The sequence below is a fragment of the Camelus dromedarius genome, chromosome 3 (assembly GCF_036321535.1).
Source record: "Camelus dromedarius isolate mCamDro1 chromosome 3, mCamDro1.pat, whole genome shotgun sequence".
Classification (NCBI taxonomy): domain Eukaryota; kingdom Metazoa; phylum Chordata; class Mammalia; order Artiodactyla; family Camelidae; genus Camelus; species Camelus dromedarius.
Genome location: NC_087438.1, coordinates 32,029,471 through 32,050,220, shown reverse-complemented (window position 1 = coordinate 32,050,220; position 20,750 = coordinate 32,029,471). Strand labels below are relative to the sequence as shown.

At 34.4% G+C, this 20,750-nt stretch overlaps 1 protein-coding gene across 1 annotated transcript in view; it reads left to right on the top strand.

Moving 5' to 3' along the window:
- EMB (embigin) overlaps positions 1 to 14,857 on the top strand; it is a 49,496-nt gene extending 34,639 nt beyond the window's left edge. The window contains exons 6-10 of the mRNA XM_064480519.1: positions 4,193 to 4,320; positions 6,473 to 6,752; positions 7,557 to 7,590; positions 10,131 to 10,185; positions 10,801 to 14,857. Of these exons, the coding sequence (XP_064336589.1) occupies positions 4,193 to 4,320; positions 6,473 to 6,752; positions 7,557 to 7,590; positions 10,131 to 10,185; positions 10,801 to 10,818 (515 nt within the window). The 3' untranslated portion in view covers positions 10,819 to 14,857. The remainder of the gene's footprint in view (positions 1 to 4,192; positions 4,321 to 6,472; positions 6,753 to 7,556; positions 7,591 to 10,130; positions 10,186 to 10,800) is intronic.
- Positions 14,858 to 20,750: the final 5,893 nt, after the last annotated feature.

Here is a 20,750-nt window from a genome sequence, read left to right as displayed (position 1 = left end):
TTCAACACACATTTTCCTGCTGAAGCATGACCTGAGTAATTTCCAGAAAGAAGCATGCTGAAATCAAGAAATAGAGTAGATATCTGGGAGATCCATGAGCTGGGAAAGCAGAAACTTTGCCCTTAACTAGTGCTCAGCCGAACCAGTCACATAATCTGCCTTCAAAGCAGTGTTTGTTTTAAGTGAGCCTATCCTGGCTCTAGAAGTAACTGCATCAGAGCCACACTGTTAATAAGCAGTGCCAAATACGTACATGTTGTACCTCTCCACGTGGAACTCAGGGAGGGTGGCTCTGCTCCATCTGAGGTTTGGAAGGAAATTTGTGCCTTCAGAATAGAATCCATATTTTAGCTAAAGCTCAAATCTCTACCTAATCTGCAGGTCTTCAGTTGAGGTCTCTCCTAAAGTAAGGTTGATCTTTCCAAGTGGGACTTTATCCTTCAAGTGCATGTGTTTTCTCACACTTCATTTAGTCATAAAGCCACACCAGGTGCCGTGTGTATTGGAATGAAGTATGATTAGGACGTGGTATTGAGCTGATAGTATTTTGTCAGGAGACCCAAGAATAACTCCATTCTCACCTGATCCAATCATTCGTCTTAACAACAAAATCTCAAATATGGAAATACACACAGAAAAGGAATACCAAAGTAAAGTAACCTTTTATTATTGGCCAGCCTTTGTCCCAGATCTTGATAAGGTCCTTGGATCGCTTCTTTCATTTTTTCCGTTAGGTCTTCCTAACCTTACACCAAAGCAGTCACCAGTTCCTTCGCAGTCCAAGCTCAGTGTGGTACTTACTTTTTTCTACAGGAGGATATACTCTCCTGAACCAGAAAAAACATGCTGAGCATGAGGCTGAGTTAGCTATACCTCCAAAATCCCAGTCCTAGAGAAAAAGGCCCAGTCAGTGCCCTGGAACACCATCAGTCCAGGACAACCCTCCTCTCTAGGACTGGAAAGCTAGAAGGTTGAATGAGAGGAGGGAACTTACACTGAGGGCCACCAGGGACTTCAGTCCAGACCACTGCCCAGCCTTCTGCTGCCTCTGCCTCCTGTGTCTAATGAGAAACTGGCTCTACCATTAGAAAAACTAAACAGAAATACTATGTTCTGTGGTTCAGCCTAATTTAGGTCTTTCATATTTTCACATTTAAACTTATTGTCTTGTTTCTCAGGAATGTAAAATATAGTTGTTATGTTGGTATCAGGACACATGCTCAATCTTTTCTCTTGGATCCTGGAGTTGCTTCCAGTTTTCTTACATTGGTTATTTTCCTCCAATACAGTTCTGTCTGGGTCTACCAATGGCCCTGAAGGGGTAGCCACAGACTGAGGAAACTGAAACAAATAACAAAAGTAGCTTGATGTAATAGGGCAGAACACTTACGTGAGAGAGATCCTCTTTGCTTTTATTTTTAAAAAACGCATGTGTATAGTAATTAATTCTCTTAAACATTTAGCTCATGGTGTCTTAAAATATTAGTTACTTTATTATGCCTTTTCTTGTTAAATCCAATATGTGGTGAATGGGCCATTTCCTTCTTATTTCGGGGTTTTACAATAATATGTGAAGTTATTATTCCATGCATTCTTTCTGTTCCATATACTGCATGTTACTGGAAATAATATTTTCTAACTTTTAATCCTGATTTCTTTATGGTAAGGAGTGGAAATTAGGGCTCCTGATTTAAATTTTTCTAATTTATACTTCAATTGTAATCCTTATACAAACAAAATCTTATTCAGCTGCTTTAGCTGAGGGCTTGAATATGTATTTCAGGCAGTAGAATTTGTTTTACAGCTTCATTGAAAAGATTTTTTAAAATATGTGTTATTAAGGGATGGACTGGTGCCATCACCAGCCTCTCAAAGCTACTGTTTCTTCATTTTTCTGGGCCTTGTTTCCTGTGAATTCATCTTGAATTTTTCATCATTTTAATCTCTTTTAATCATCTTTCTCAGATGGGCTGGGTTTTCTGTAAAAGACTCAGTTTGGACCCTTTTCCTTGTTTGGGGATATTTCTACGTATTCTTATGGCTCTGAGATGAATTTGGATGAATTTCCGGTTCTCCTTGTATTCTAGGTCTTATTTCTTCTCTGTTCCCCAAGGCCAGCTGGCCTAGAAATCATTTTTGCACATGACAACGATCCATGTTATTAAGCTGGCTAAGGTAGAAAGGCCGTGGGCATTACAAACTGTAGGAAAGCTCAGTTAAGGAAAGCAGTAACAGTACACGATCACAACAAAAGCTTGAATTTTGTTGTGTTTACACTAAGCACTTTATGTAGTATGTTCTTGTACTTAATTCTTTACAGCAACACTGTAACAGGGGGGTCTGACCTACCTATGTCCTCAACACTAGTGACACTGAAGCTATAAGTCTAATTCAAATATTTCCTGGACCCAAATTTTATATTTGTCACATCACTGTCACATTGTGCTGACTCCTTCAAACACTCATAACCTGATCTTTGAAATGGAACCTATTAACCACATTTCTCCTAATGTCCCTCAGACTAATGGTGCCTCAAACAGAGTGCTTAGAATATATTCTGGCAAGGTCAGCTCATCACTTCCTTCTGGCTGGGATGACTTCAGTCACGCCAGTTGCATGTACTCACTTCATTCCTCCCTCAGGAGCACCCTAGTGGTACTGTACTAGGTACTCGAAAACTATTAGTGGAGTGATTATAAATTCTGATTGACAGTTCTCATCTGTGGTTAAATGTAAGATTGCAGATCATTTGGTTTCATCAAAACATATTCCCTTGGTTATGGAAGGTATGAGAACCACTGACTTATAGATTGCTCTGTCACCTTTTCTATGATTACTTGAACATTATACTTTCATTGGTGACATAACCTTTTTCTTATTTGTATCTTTTCATTATTAACAGTACCTCATTTAACACTTGGCTGGTCAGCATTTCTCATGAAGGAGAGGGTGATATGTGCAACTGTGTTGAGGCCCGTTGTAAATCATAAGGAAAATAGAAAACTTCCCACATTGTAACATTAATCGCCTAAAGACAGAACCCATGAAGAAATGCTATTCTCCAACCCTATTTTTACCCCTTATTATCTTCGGGTAGTAGAAAGCCAAGAGCATTTAGAAAATGTATTTAGTCTAGAAACCAAATTTTAGCAATTAAAATTGATCTTTTAATTTTGCACACTGACCCTCCACAAAATAAAATCTCAAAATACGGTATAACAAGTGATTATCAAACAACATCCATAAAATTTATCAACAGTTAAAAATTTAGACAATTTCACACATCCTCTCTCTGCTGGCAAACCAAACAAATAAAAAGGGAAAACAGAACACAAAACTTGGTAAAATTAGTAAGAGAATAAAAAACAACAGAAGTCATCTTTGTTGATGTCTGTATTTCCAGCGTAAGTGCGCATTCTATAGTACATCCTTTGAGGTCATTCAGGAGGAACTGATTTCACCATGGAGGCTACTGGTTGGCTTTTTATTGCTTTGCTTATGTTCTTATGTTTTAATTATCTTTACAAAGATATTCACAGCCTTAAAATTTAATTCTTCTAAATTCAGTGCTTATTTTTATTCTATTACTAATGGCACCTGCTTCAAACTTTAAAATATTTATCACAATGAATATTAGTTTTTGTTTTTTTAAAAAACCACATGAATATTAAGTCTTGTTTTTTATCTCATTTTCTTTCCTACACTGTTCTCTTTTTCTTAAATTTCCTTTCTTTTGTCTCATGTTTTCACCTTCTCCAACTCTTTTCATAAATATGTGTCCACTAAAGATTTTAAGTCCTGAAAATTTTGTCCCTTCACTCAAATGCCATCTAAAAGTAAACTTTGAAAAAAAAAATTGTTCTAAAGTAACTTAGTAGGTTGGAATAAAGAATAGGCGTGAAGACAGGAAGTTTCTTTCTTATCCAAAGCATGTAACAGTTTATTACAATACTTACAGTTGTTAATAGGCTTAATAATAGAAGACCTTTCTTCTGTTTCTACATTACTGATAGTTATATTGTGCTACCTACTCCAACTATATATCCAAACTACTATAAATTAGTTCATTTTATACAGAACAAAAAACTACAGAAAGAAAATCACATATTAATGAGAAACTGAAAGGAGAAATTATCTTCAACCCTCTATTCAAACTCTTTCAGTGACAATCATTTCTGTACATTTTTCTTAGTCCCTGAACTTCATGGAAAAAACAAACCATTGATCAATTATGTGGGGGATTCAGTTGTCTTGAAGTGTAAATGTCAAGATTGTTTTCCTTTAAATTGGACTTGGTACAGTAGTAATGGGAGTGTACAGGTAAGATCATATTTCTTTTATTTGAAGAAAACAAAAATTTTTATTTGGTAAATAATAAGATTATAATACACTCAGAGTTCTTAGGACTATTTATACCTGTTATCTTGTTCTTTAATATGTATTCATGAAGAAAAAACAGTGATGAACTGAGTTGTCATGTGATGTTTTCGCATATTACATTATACATCTGAAGATGCTCTTAATGTTTCATTAGTTGGTACTTTGTTTTTTAGATTTAGAAATTTATTTAAATTCTATGAAAGGAAGTTAGAGTTCATTTTTTTTTAATGAGTTTAGCTATAACCCCAACAAAAAAGTTTTTTTTTTTCTTATCATTCCATAAAAGTAACTAGGAGGGGAAAAAAAGGAAATTTTCTTCTCCTGCTTCTGTCTCTGGAAACATTTGATAGAATACAATATAATGGCACCATTTGAGAAGAGAATGAAAATATCATAACTTAAACTTAGGTCTTGGGTTATTCAATAAGTGTCATTGACCTCTTTTGGCTTTTTTTTTTTTTTTTTAAAGAATTAAAGGCTTTTCAGAGAGCTGATATTAAGGAAAACATCAGCATTTAAGAAATTATTTCTGATTCCCTTCCTCCCAAATAGCCTCTAGTAGCAGGGAAATTTAGGGTGTCCTTTAAGGGACACACTTCTATTGCCCTGGTGCTAATAAGCATTGAAATTAAAGTCCTGTACAGTCAACTCTAGAAGGAACAGTCTGAGACAGTGTAGATTTTACAATGAAATATTACATTTTTTCTTAGACAACATTGATGCTCTCATAGACCACTGTCGACGACAGAGGAAGGACTTGAAGAGTGACTCTGTGATAACATTGGTTTGAGTTTTCAAAGAAATAGCTCAAATCACTTAGGAGTAGACTTAAACTATTAATATCTGTACCTATCTTATTGATGCTCAGGAAAGACAATCATTGTGTATGTAAATATTTTTAAAAAGTATGTAAATTTGTAAAAATAAGTAACAGCTGTAGTTTTTGAAATACATAGCCTAATTTATTTATGCATATGTGATACTAGACAAAAAACAGCCTAAATCTAGTTAAATTAAACATTTAGAATGTAGTTTGTGCTTCTCTCCATTTGCTATACTAAGTTTCTCTCAATTTGGCCCTAAGCATGTGTCATATTAGGGTGAGAAAAGTGCAGGAAAGAGGACACAAGTCAAAACTTTAGGTCAAGTGTTTTTTTCAAAATGTAGGTGGACCATCTGTATCAGACTCCCTGGGGTGGCTATGAAACATGTGGTACTTCGATGTTAGCAGCTCTGAGTTAGAGAGCACCGCTGTAGCAAGAGTCACGGGCAATGTTGTGCACCAGAGCCAGGCTGCAATAATTTTTTGGCAAATAATAAATTCTCAGACAGTTCTTCATCAGATAACTTCCAAGCATATTTGTATGCAGAATAGCACTTATTAGCCTGAGAATAAAATTTAATTTAAATGGATTAAATAATCAGCCCCCAGACAGCTTCATATGGCTCTTGAGATGCTGAGGAAAACCCAGTGAATCTCAGAAGCCAACTTGTCTGAGAGAGAGATTTGGATATGGTAAGACAGAAGGTGTGCAGACTCCCACGTATAGCAGGCTCACAGGGGATTTCTACCATTCCTTCCTTATCAGCATCAAAGCCTGAAGATTTGATCATCAGTTCCAGTCTGAGGAACTTCCAGTGTCAAGAGCCAGTGATATTCTTTTACAGGAGTGGTCAGATTTAATAGCTGCATGAATTTAGTAGCTGATTTAATGAATCTGTGCCTGCGCTTGTGAAGGAGGAAGTATTTTGAACAGCGTAGTCAGGGATTAGAACGTGAAACCTGGATGGCTGAAATTTTTCTGTACTTCTAATTCTCATAGAATATTTCCTCACAATGATTTGCACACTGTAGTTCCAAACATTCATTGCCAAGTACTTAAAGCAAAGTACACTTTTCCTTTGCTTGCTACCTCTGAGAGATCAAACTCTGGTAAGATTTGAGCTCTGTATGTATAACTTCTTACAAATTTTAATATGCCTTTTTCTGATAAGCAGTTTTCTTGGCACTTTCACTCAAAACTAGGTAACTCAGGACATGTATCTTTTATGCTGTATGATAAGAATGGATTTTAATGTCTCCTTATATTAGGTTCCTGTTGATGTTCAAATGAATGATAAGTATGTGATCAATGGAAAAAATGCTAATGAAACAAGGCTCAAGATAATGCAACTTTCAGAAGAAGATCGGGGGTCTTACTGGTGCCATGCAATATTCCAATTAGGGGAGAGTGAAGAACACATTGAACTTGTCGTGCTGAGTTATCTTGTGCCCCTCAAAGCATTTCTTGCAATAGCTGCTGAGGTGGTTCTTTTAGTGGCTATTATTCTGCTTTGTGAAATGTACACCCAAAAGAAAAAGGAGCACTCAGGTAGGATTACTTTTTTTTAGATAACATTCTCATGTTATGAGTTAATACATTGGCTTTAGAGTTTTTGGGGAAATTTTAACTTTTGTCATTTGTAGTGGTGTTTATGTTAATATCACTGGTGACAGTGAGCTATGAGTGTGTATTAATGGTCTTACTGTTTCAACTTCCTAAACATTTTTAGTGTTAAAATATACCTTTTTAATCCTTTCTTTGGTGTTATATGAGTACCAACACACCAATTAGGTGATAAGTGATTTGGTACTGGAATATTAGAAAATTCTGTGGTTGTTTAATATAAAAGATCTCAAAGACAAACAATTATTTTCTCACTTAGATAACTCATTTTAAAAATTGTTTTATCAAACATTCTGGAGTTCTTATAAAAGAGACATCATCCTGTCAGTTTTCTGTGTTTATAGCCTGTAACTGATGGATTACAGACTGAAACCAACGGTTCCCTAGGGAAATTTGTCTTATATTCTGTATACTTTCCTGATTTTGTACTAAGTTTTTAATAACTTAAATAGTTACAGATCAATCAATCAATCCTATTTTTGAAAATCTCAGGCACTAAACTAGGCTTGATCAAAGCTGCAGGCAATTTTGCAGCTGGGAGAACAGGGAAGGAGGCGGGCATGATGGAGGCGCAGCTGTCTAATGTAGCATGTCTCTTTCATTCCAATGAAGGGAAACAGCACAGGCATTCAGGGGGTGTTGAATTCAGGGGTAAGTTGAATTGCGCATATATGCTCTGTAAGAATTTTAAAGCAATTTTAATAGTTAAATTCTTCTTTTGTTACACAGATGATGGGAAAGAATTTGAACAAATTGAACAGCTGTAAGTATTATTTTTTACAGATTAGTTTTAACTTGAGTAAAATACAGATAAAGATGAAATCGAATGAAATGTTTGTAGTTAGAGAAAAAAAGCACAAGAGTATATTACCTGTCTGTTACTTTCTGTACATGTCCATGTTGTGCTTAAGAATGGCATTTGGCGTTTGCCTGCCTGCAGCAGAATCCCCCTCCACCACTTATTTTCACCTATCTGTGCTTCAGTTTTCTCCTCAACAAAATGGGTTTAATGATAATACTTACCACATGGGGTTTTCGGATTAAATGACTTCCTGTGTGTAAAAAAGCTTAGCATAGGCTTTGGTAACCATAAGGAAGTATCATTTGTGTAAAAGCAATGATTCTCAACCCTGGTTATAATTTTTGATCACTTAGGATGTACCTTAAAAATACAGTTACTCAGACCTAACTGGATCTCTTGGACCAAAACCTCTGGAATTGTGCCTGGGCGTCTGTATTTCTTTAAAGTGTCTGTCACTGATCCTGATTTTCTGTAATGTTGAAAATCACTGGGCTAGAATTCTATTACTCATTATTTTTGAAAATACACAAGTGTGCCACTATTTTACTTACAGTCCCCTATGTTTAGAGTTGAGCATGAGGAGAACTGGGAAGAAAATACCAGGGATGTAATGTGGTTTGGTGAAGGTGGGAGTTGCTAGTTCCACCAAACCAGAGACCTGAGAGTGGAGCCCAGGGAGGGGGATGCCCAAGACTAGGGTTCAGTCAGAGTAAAAGGGCCACGGCTCAGGACCAGGAAAATGAGACCCTATCCAAGCAGCTGAAAGAAACCTAGGAAGTGGGAGGCCTGAGCAACCATCACCAACACAAAACACAGCACTTGAAGTTTATCTCTGTCAGTCAGTCGGGGCTCTGAGGTGGGAGAGCTACGGCCACTGTTAAAGAGCAGGTGCGGGGCAGACGGTTGTCATGCAGATGTGTAGATACTATTCAAAAAGTTATTTTTTACTCAATTCACACACAGCAGGTAAAATAAATCAACAGGATATGAGCTTCTATCCGAATTAAGGGCATGAAATAATTGTATCAGGAGTTCCATAATCCCAGGCAGGAAAAAAAACAGTGTTGTCTAAGAATCAGAGACGCTCATGGTTGGAAGGGAACTGAACCGCTTTTTGAAGAACTTGGACATCTTGTTTACACTGATTTCAAAGTTTTTTTATTTCTGGTTCATATGCGTTTATTACCTTTCTTATATTTGGAGTCATTCAGGTATTTGAAACAGTTACAACCTTGCCCAGATTCTCCCAGCTCAGCCTCCCCAGTGTTTCTGTCCATTCCCTTGCAGTCACATTTGGGTCTCAGCACATTCTGGTTTGTTTAAGACAGACTCTGAAAGGATGGTGCTTGAACAGTATGGAGTAGACGATCAATTCTTAATAATTTAATTTTCATTTGCATAGTCCACTGTATTTAAATAATATTTTAAATGTAGTTTTTCTTATAATATCTTAGGAGCAATGTCAAACTGATTTGATCTATAGTATAATGAATTAATTTTCTTTTCATTTATTGATAATTGGAATGTTGTACATTGTTTTCTCCATCCTATACTGTTCCACAGAGATCACTGACAGTGTTTTGGTTTCCTCATCTTTAGGTTATTTCAGAATCTTTAGATTTAATACAAGTATTAAGGACACTTGTACTCAATCAGAGCAAACTTTTACCAATGCCCTTTTAGAATTTTTGGTTAGGTGATAAACTTTTCTTTACAGAGATTATTTATCAATAAAATTTATATATGATGTTTATATATATGTTTAGATACCAGTTATTTGTAGAGTTTCTTGGTGAAAATGACTTTTAAAAATAGTACCAAGCGTGTAACATCCAAACAAGCTAGTCACTTCAGACAGTTCGATGAGGAGCTCACTCATTTATCTGATCCACTCAGATGTGTAATCCATACAATCTCACCTATGCACCCCGTCCCCCAAATTCTGACATAATTGACTAGGTGGTTGAATTAATTATCTGGTGATACTAGCTTAATGAGCTCAAGCCTTCCCAGAACATCTAAAAGGGTAGTTATTATGTATCCTAGTTGACATTCCTGTCTTAATCTGGAGCCCACGTTGCAGTGCACAATGGGTAGATAAAGAACCATGTTTAACTTCTAATTCAGTGAATAAACATGTTAAATTACAGCACCCATATCTCACATATTGGCTGAATCTCCTGATTGGCTATTATCTTGCATGTGTCAAAGCAACATATAAGTTATGGCCATATACCCAAGCCTCCACCATGCCTGGGGAGAAGCAGTTCTCCCTCTGCAGAAAATAAACAGGCCTTTGTCACCTTCATCTGTGGCAACAGTTCCTCCCCAAGCCATGGCACACAAACAAAATCAACATTATGAATAAATATTTTTAGGAAGAATGAGTTCTGTCTGTATTGACCTTTTATATTTTATCCTGATGGCCATGATATAGATGACATACTGATGTTTACTGCACTGTAAACATCTAGCAATTTTCTTTTTTGCTTTCCATACAGGAAATTAGATGACAGCAATGGTATAGAAAATAATGCTCCCAGGCACAGAAAAAATGTAAGTTGCTTCTAAATGATATTTCAAATAAAAGCTAAAATTCAATATGCATAGGCTATCTATTAATCCATCTACATTTTTTAGCTTCATAAAAAACCTAGTCATTCAGTATGTGCTTGAATATGCTTTTTTTTTTACAATATTATAGGAAAATATAGTTATATAAAAATAAATGGCATCTTTTTTCCACCAGAGAACGTTACAACCAGTCTAAAATAAACCTATTGCACTGCAGATAATATATTTTTTCACCTGTCACCATAGGCTAGTTTCTTTTACAATTTTTAATGTAGTCTTATTTTTTTCTTTCTCAGTCTTTATGAATTCTGCTATTTTATTCTCATATATTGCCATATATTTGTGCTATGAATGAATCAATATTAGCTTATTCTCTTTAGAATTATTTATTCTCTTTTTGATTCTCTTTTTGATTAGAATCAAAATTTTCATAATTCATCAGCATTTTCTTTCCTGAGTATTTAGAATAGGAACTGTTGGTTTTGGCAGTACTTTGGATCACCTCTTCCTAGAAATTTCTGCTTTGCTAAAGTGGTAAGTTATTGTAGAGTAACTAGGATATGCTAATTATGTTTCTTTATGCTTTATGAAACTCAGGAAGCTGTGGGCCAATGAATGAGAAGCATCATGTCAAGAGTCATGGGAAGATGCACAAAGAGTTTAGATTTCAGCTTTGCTTATGGCTTCCTGTTAAGAACACCCGAGTTTCTATTTTTAAAAGGATGAAAATTTTATGCAAAATGCTCAGCAGCAGCTTTGTAAATAATATATGCTATTTCAGATCTAAAGATATATTTTCATTCTGTAATTATTTTGCATTAAAGCAAGGTAAATTGTATTAAATATGTTCTATGAGCTGTAACCCAGGATAATTCATTACATTTTGGTCCTCAAGGGACACAAAGAACAGACACCAGCAAAACCAAATAGTACATAGAGCCAATGTCACTCAAGACCTGCTTATAACCAAAGAATCTATTAAAGACAAAGCCTTTGCCATTTCTCTTAAAACGTCTTTTCCCCCAATCATGTTTACTATGTATAGAAGTATTTGTATTAATTTTCATGTAAAGTCAATCCTTCAGTCATACTGAAAAAAAGTCTCCTCAATGGGAAATAAGTACCTTTTGCCTTTGTTAATGATGGTTACTCTACAATCTCCACCAAAAAAACCCATACTTTTCCTCCAAAAATATTGGTTTAAGGCAAGGAAATAAAACCATACACTTGCCCCAATATCCATCACTCCAAAGCAGATTTCTCAGTCTTATTCCACTCATCTCCACTGTTTTTATACCAGGCTAAAGTGATTATTAGTCTTTATAAAGAGCTTTTTTTTTTAAAGCCACTGGTTTTGGCTGTCTTGAGTTACAGCAGGTGTTGACATTGCAGGGTACAGGTCCACACAGTCACAGGTTAGCACTGTTACAGAACGTGCTTCTGTAGTTCGTGGTTTCCTGGTATCCATGGCTGGCTAAATATCTAAAAATGCATTATTAGTGCTTTATAATACTAATGCTTTTGTCTGAAATCAAGAAGTACTAAAGAACTAAGGTACAAAAATAGAATACTTTGTTTCTATTGCATATATAACTGAATTATTTTATAAAAATCACTGTAACCAAACCCAGTGGAATCTGAATAGACAGGAAAAGTTGTCAATGGCTCTGAATGGTAATATATTAATATCATATAGCACGATACTAGGTTAGGTTGAATATTGTGTGAAACCTGCTGGGGATCCTTGGTGCTGGTGAGTCCACGGTCCCCCTGCTTGTGGTGCAGCAGAGTAAAGAGCAGCTGTAGACAAAGAGGGAAGAGTTGGGGATGGTGGCAAAGAACCCACAGTGTTGGTGACTAGGGGATTAAAGCTGGAAAAAGAGAAGTTCAGTTGTTTGGAAAAAAATATAGAAATTTATACATTGTTCTGGCTGAGAAAATTATAATAAAATTCTAGTAGTGAAAATTATACCTTATAGGGCATCTTAACTAATGTTAAAAATATTACTGGTCTGAATAAAGTGTGACTTGGAAGCTACTCATTATTTTGTTGCAACAGTGTTTTGTGTAAACCATGTTAATTATACACCCAGGTGTTTTTTGTTTATTAAGTTATTTTTTGAGGGGAGGGAGGTAATTAGGTTTATTTACTTATTTAATGGAGATGCTGGAAGTTGAACCCAGGACCTTGTGCATGCTAAGCATGTGCTCTACCACTGAGCTATATGCTCCCCTCCCAAGTTCTGCTGAATAGACTACATCCTTTAAGTAATGGCAGATTTCATCTTACTCTTGTCTCAGAGCCATAAGCCATGGATTTGTTTTGGTTTAATTAATTATTAATATGATAAAGTGATCTTGTGTGGTATCTATATGATGGCAGACAACCAATCAGTTTACTTAATTAATCTAAGCAATTTGAATTCAGTGAAAAATTAGTCAGATATGCTATATTAACTAAGTCCAATTCAAAACAGTATACTTGTGACTGGATATATACAAAACCAGAAACAATATGTAGCTCATATGCAGTATGCATTCTTCTGTTTTGCTACCACTATTTAGGCTAAAATAGTTTTCAAGCAAGAAAACTTGCTGCCTTAAGGTAAAATAATCTAAAATATTTATTTAGTAAATTGAATTTTTAAGTGTCAGTGCTTGCTGCTTTTCCTAGCAAAGACAATTCACTTTCAGTAACTGTAAGGAGAAAAAATACTCAAAAAATTAAAGTTGAATTTTGGCTTTTCAGAGTCTGTCTGGAGGACTTCCAGACAATTACTTCACCACTGTTAGATTAAAAATGGAATGCTTTCATTAACTAACCTCATGGAGATGAGTGGATTAACTAAAAAATGACCAATTGTAAACTGAAAATACTAAGCAGGCAGAAAAGCTGAAGTAGGAAAATTACCCCATGTTCATGTATTAGACCCCTTGGGAAATTCTATTAATCTTTTAGCTAACAGGGTTTTGAGCATAATAAAGAGCTTTAATGATGTCTTAAAATTCCCAGATATTTTCATACTCAGTTTATGCTCTAATGTAAATCTTCTCTTGATAGCCTCTCTCTTTTTCCTCAGGAAACCTAGAACTCATTGTGCTATTTTTTTCTCCTCTGTGAACTAATACGTATTCATGAATCTCTGTTCCTTTGGCCTTCCTAGTAGCTCATTAATCCACCCATCACCTCCCCACCCCATTCTCACCAGCTGCACTAGCTCAGGTCTTGATTTTCCTACCTCAGTCTCTCTGTTAATCAATTTTTTTGGACTGCTGCTGGGCTATATTTCTAAAACACAAATCTTACTATGGAACTTAATGTGGCAGCGTCCATGCCAAAACTCTACAGGCTCATCTTTGCTATATCTTAATATTGCAGTTGTCCAAATTCTTAATCTTTCTCCACTGTCTTGATTTAGCTTTGACATAGAGAGATTCTGTGCAGAATGCTGTCCCCCGAGTTCACTGAACTCAAGTTTAGCTTTTAAGACTTTAATCTGATGTTACTTTCTGGCAGATCCCTCATACCCAGTTGGGTGTGTACCATCTCATATGTGCAAATAATTCACATTTCTTTGTGCTTATTACCCTGTATTACAAATATGCATGTATATATCTCTGGATTCTGCTTTTATTTCTTTGACCCGTACCTACCACAGAGAGGGAGTACATTGGAGATGTGCTGAATGGATAAATGTATATGTAAAAGTCAAATTTTGTAAATTTATACTTATTTTTAGAATAACAATCTTAATTGTGACATCAAAATTGAAACAAAATATTTTAACAGAGATAAGCAAGCCTTTATCACTTCAGTGTCTGCTTCTATTTCTTTGAAAAACATATAGCCAACAGAATAAAAAGTCTTGTCAGATTTTTATAATGTGTAATAATGTAGTGAGCAAAGGGAGTTCTGATTCCTAAACTCTTATACAGGGTATGTTGCTTTCAACTTATTTAAATTCCTGTTATCCTTTATTTCTCATGAGCAGTGCAAATGTTACTCTTATTTTTATCCTTTATTTTAACAAGATAATGTACTGACTTTATATATGTAAAGAATTTTAGCAGTTGTAGTTCTTTGCATGGTGTTGTAGTGAGTGTTGATTTTAGTGTCCACTCCATTAAATTTCTCATTCCTCCTCCCCACCAATACCTCAAAGTACCTTAGAATATCTCAGAATCCAATTCAAAAAGTTATCTTAAACCTTTTTTTAGAAAGCTTTTGTTTAGTTTTGATCACTGAAAGCTTATCTTTAATCAAATTCCTCAAAAGAAAAAAAGTCAGTTTTGCTCACAAATTCCCTGGTTCTTCATCTTTGAGGCATTTAAATAGATTTATGCAAAATTATTTACTGCATAGCTACTTCTTTATAGAAGGTTAATCTTATCTAACTGAACCAATTATGCAATGAATTAGGGACTTCTCATTAGCATTTTTAGGTAGAGCAGGTGCAAGTGTGTGTTCCAGTATTAATTAAAAGGCACACTGACATAGCTTGCTCTAAATTAACATTTATTGAATGAATGAAAAACAGATTAATGACTCAATTATTCTGGAATCTTAAATCTACATATTTATGTAATATCTACTTTGACTTTAATTAATTGAATGTATTACTCTAGTATAGATAAAAATAAAACTGGAACTATCTGTGTGCATTTCTTTCACATGATAGTTAGGAATGTATCTGCAGTATATCTAGAAGTTCAGTTACATGTTCAGTTTACCAACTGAGTTTTTATTGAGGGTATATCATATTATTAAATAGTAATAACTCACATTTGCTGAGTGCTTAGCATGTGGCAGGCACTCTGCTGATTGCTTTGGAATGTGTTATCTCATTTAATTCCTATATCATCTTATTCTACAGGAACTATTATTATCATCTACTTTTTTATGGATGAGGAAACTGAAGCTTGAGAGATTAAGTGTTTGGAGCTAGGCCTGAAATCCAAGCAGTCCTCCTCGGGAGTCTAGGTTTAATGACTACATTGAATAGCTTTGGCCTGCTACTTAGGTACTTCTTAGAAAAATAAGACTATTATCTATTAGCTATCTTTTTTTTCCCTTAAAATTTCATTCCTTTAGATGGTCAGTTAAATAATAAGTTCCATAATTTTATTCTTAAGGCTTAGGGTACCTATGCTATGGCCTCCTTGTGTCCCTGCAGTGGTGCTGGGGAATCAATATACTTTTGTTTGTCTGGAGAGTCTTTATTTTTTCCCCTAATTTAACTTCTCAATAACTAGTGTAACCATAAAATTTATCATCCAAACACTGAGAATGAAGGAAGCTCCTATTTATAATTTTACAAGGACAGACAGAAGACAGACTGTAAGTCACATTTTTAGCCTGCAGGTAGGGTCTAAGTACTTTATGGATGTTCTAGTCTAGGCACAGCAGTAACATCTGCAACTCTGAATAATAAACAGAAATTCACTTTCAAGTAAAGAACCAAGTTTAGCAAATGCCAGGTGAGTTTCCCTACGGAGATGTGCCTATAATGAGACAATTTAGTAAGCTTAAAGATTTATTACTTTCCAAAGGAAATATGATTAAGATTTACTAGCATTCAAAAGTATGATTCACAAGTTGTAAGAGAAGCTAGGAAAGAAAGTACTATTTTTGGTGGCCTGTTAAATGACCTGGACAATTCTTTGGACCTGCTTATTATCTTCATGACTAATGTGTCATAATGATGATATCAGTGTGATTCTCCATAAATCAGGAATGCCTGATTATACCTTTATAATAAATTTTACTGACTAAATCAGTGAAGATCACTCATGACTCATATTGTCAAAATTACTTTTAATCACATGATCAACCTGTAACATCTATATTTCTTCCTTTCTCATTTCCCAAATGGGAGAATGCTAGGGAAACTTGTTCAGAGTATTGGTTAAAATCTATGTATTATTTTGATGTGTTATCTTTTATGTTATGTTTCATGTTTTATTCATAAAAATTGATTTTGCTATTTAATTTGTAATTTACTTCAGAAAATAGCACAAATTCTTATTTTTCTAAAGTTTATTTGATAAACAAATGAAAATGATAGACTTATTATGTATGTAATTAACTATAATGCTACTTAATGCTACAAAAATATCATAAAATATGATTATATGAATTGCTTTTGTGTCTCTTAAAGCAGAAATTTGACCATAAACTTTGCTTTTTTTTAAAATCAAGGACATAAATGGATTTATTATGACATATTTCCTAATAATTATAATGTTTTCTTTTTTAGCATGTGTCTAAATTCTCATTAATGCCTTTCTGTTATTATATAAATAGCACAGAAATGTTTGTATCAGAATGTTTAATTTTGTTGCATTAACTCAAAGGATATGCCTAATATGCAATTAAATTCAATAAAATGTACTCTGAATTAAAAATTTAAGTATTAGAAAATATATTTTCAATGTAAAAATTTTGATAATCACTTAAATGTGAATTTAAAGGCACTAGATAAGAGAAAACACTGAGTTTTTTTCTTTGATTATACTCACTGGAAATTCAAGTTTTGTAAAACAATTCATGCTTCTCAAGCCCCCCAAAACATGTGCCTAGAGCTGGGGTTCGGTATTTTGACACATCAAATAGGTAGTTTGAAAGGAGTTTTTAAAACACACCAAGATATATTTGAAAAATTTAATGGCCTTGACATAAACTGACATTTAAAATGAAATTAATGTAGAGAACATATTTGCTTATTGTCCTGGGTAAATTTTTTTCAGTTTTGCAGTGTCATTTTCAACTGATTTAACAAAAATAGTTACAAAATATTTCAAAATTTGAATTCTATAAAAATGTCTACTGCTACAAGAGAGAATCAATATCCCAAATAGAGCATTTTAATGTTCCAAATAGTCAAGGAAAAAAGAAAAAATATTAGGGAAGATAATAGCATATTTCACTATGCATATTATACTTGACTCTGACCTCAATTGAAATAATTAACTATAAATTAAAATGATTAATGGCTAATATAGAAGTGTTTGTGTTGTAAAACATGTAAGGCCAATTTGAAGGGAGTAATTGTTTTCAGGCGGTGACTGGATTTAAAATACAGTGCTTGGGGAGATCCACATCTGGAAAGATGGAGTAGACATATTTTCCCCTATCCTCCCTCCACCTAAGTATAGCTAATAACCTTGGGCCTTACTAAACAAACAGTAACAGATTCTGAAAGGTGAAAAGTAGAATGCAGACCAACTAGGAACTCTGGGAGACAGGGTATGACACACCAATGAAATTATTGATTTTTCTTTTTAAGTTTTTTTGTGGGGTGGAGGTAATTAGGTTTTTATTTATTTATTTTAAATGGAGGTACTGGGGATTGGACCCAGGACCTCATGCATGCTAAGCATGCAGTCTACCACTGAGCTATACCATCCCTCACTGATTTTTCTTTTTCCTCATATACCCCAGATTAGGTGCTGGAGGAGCCAACAGCCTGGACATACCAGTGGGTTCAGATACAGAAAGCTCCTTTCTCTTTGGCCAAAGAACCAGGAAAGGAAAAATCTAGCAAGGCAGAAAAACATTTAGACAATAACTATTATTAACAAACACCACCACTGTGGCCCCACCCCTACAACCAGCAGCAAAGGTTTAGTGGGGAGCTGAGACCTTTACCCAACTGGTGGTAATGAGGCACCCCTCCCACTCCTAGCAGAAACCTGAATTCCCACTTTCACCCTGGAAGTACAAGGTACCCCTCCTTCCCTGAATGTCAGTGGAGGCAAAATAAAGAAACTGTATTTCCAACTCTGACAGTAACCAGCTGAAGTACCCTTTTCCCACTAAAGGGTCTCATAATACCTAAAACACCCAGGTTTCTATAAAAATCTCACTTGTTATACCATAAATCATGAAAATATCTACTTGAGTAAGAAAAAAAAATCAACAGGTGCCAACATTAAGATGAAAACAGAATTATCTGATGATGATTTTAAAGCAGCCATCATCAAAATGCTTCAAAAGTGCAATTATGAACCAATGAAAAAACAGAAAGCAAATAAACAGAAAGTATCAGAAAATAAATAGAAGAGATAATGAAGAACCAAATAGAAATTTTAGATCTGAAGAATAAAATAACTGAAATAAAAAAAAACTCAACAGATAACCTTAAGAGCAGGATGGAGATGTTAGAACAAATCAGTGATATTGAAGACAACGATAGAAATTGCTGAGACAACATAGATAATCTAGACTAAAAAACATGGTCAGAGCCTCAGGGACCTGTGGGATAACAACAAAAGATAAACATTTGTGTCACTGGAGTCCCAGAAGGAGAAGAGAAATGGTAGTGCTAAAGAAGTACTTCAAGAAATAATGGCTGAAACTTTCTCCAAACTGGCAAGTGACATAAACCTACAAATTCAAGAAACTGGGCAAGCAATAAATCATAAAACCAAAGAAATCTATGCCAAGACACTGTAATCAAAGTTGTGAAAAGTAGAAATAATCTTATAGTAATATTAAAAGCAGCAATACAGAAACATCGGGTGGGGAAAAAAAGCAAAAAACAAATTGAATGACAGTGGATTCCTTATTAAAAACCGTCAAGGTCAGAAAGAAGTGTCACAGCATTTTTCAAATGTTCAAAGTACTGTAAATCCAGAGTTCCATATGTGGTGAAATGATCCTTACATAATGAAATGGAAATCAAGGCATTCTCAATGAGGGACAACTAAGAAACTTTCTCACCAGCAGACTTACCCTAAAAGAATGGCTAAAGTAAGTTCTCTAAAGAGAAAAGCAATAATAAAAGAAGAAATTTGGGGACATCATGAAGAGAGGAAAACACAATGGAAAGAGTGAAAACATCAATCAATACTATAGACTTTCTTATCTTTATTTTTCTCTATTATGTTTGTTAAAGCACAAATTACATTGTCTGAACTAGTTGCCAATGTAAAGGAAATATTTAATATACTTACATTATAAATGGGGTTGTAAAGGGACATAAAAGGAAATAAGGTTTCCACACTTAACTCAAACTGGCAAAATGCTAACATCAGTAAATTCTAATAAATTATGTATTATAATATGATACCTAGAGCAACCACTAACAAAGATATACAAAGCCAAGAATTAAAGTCATTATAGATAAATCAAAATGGAATTTTAAAAAATATTCCAGTAACCCGTAGGAATGCAAGAAAAAGAAAACAGAGAATGAAAAAACAGTAAAGTAAAAGGATAAAAATATATGCCATATAAACTTCAATCAAAAGAAAGTTGGAGTGGAGACTACCACTATCGAATAAAGTGGCTGTCAGAGCAAAGATAATTACCAGGAACAGAAAGGGCCAATCCGTAATAATAAAAGAATCAACCCACCAAGAAAATATAGACCAAACAACAGATCTGCAAAATATGTGAATCAAAAGTAATAGAAATGAAAGAAGAAATAGACAAACTCTCAGTTATGGAGACTTCAACATCCTTCTCTCAACAACTGATAGAAATAGACAGGAAAATAGCTAGTATATAAAATAACAAATAGTATCTAATTTATATGTACAGAACACTAACACAAAACAGCAGAATATGTGCCCATGGGGCATATACCAAGATAGATCATATTTTGGATAGCACAAACATCAACAAATTAAAAAAATTGAAATCAGTATGTTTTTTGATCAAAATGGAATCAAACTAGAAATCAGTAACAGAAAGCAAACAGGAAATCTCTGTACTTGGAAGTTAAACAACACACATATAAATAACCCAGGAGTCAAAGAGGAAATCTCAAGGGAAATTTTAAAATTACATTGAACAGAAAGAAAATGAAAATACACACCAAAATGATGAGGATGACATCATAACATTAAATTCTTATGTTAAAAAGAGACGTCTTAAATCAATCAAAGCTCTCACCCCAAGAACCTAGAAAAAGAAGAAAAAATAAATCCAAAGCAAGCAGAAGAGAAAGAGTTTATATATATGAGAACAGACATCAATGAAATTGAAAATAAAAACAATAGAAAAAAATCAAGGAAACAAAATTCTGGTTCTTTGAAATGGTTAATAATATTGACAAACCTGAAGCAAGACTACAAAGAAAAAAGAGAGAAGACACAAATTACCATTATCAGGAGTGAAACAAGGCATTATCATTATAGACCCTGCAGACATTTAAAAAGATAGTAAGGAAACAGTACAAACAACTCTACACACATAAATCTGACAATTTACATGGAACAAACTACAAAATTACCACACAAACTACCACAAATCACACAATGTAAAAAAGATAACTGAATAGCTCTACAACTATTAGGGAAATTAAATTCATAATTGAAAAACTATCTAAAAAGAAATTTCCAGGCCCAGATGATTTCACTGGAGAATATTACCAAACATTTAAAGAGGAAGTACATCCATTCTTCACAATTTCTTCCAGAAAATAAAAGAGGAAGGAACATTTCCCAGTAATTTTTATGAAATCAGTGTTACTGTTCCACTAAAACCAGGCAGCACAAAAAAGAAAACTACAGACCAATATCCCTTGTGAATACAGAGCAAA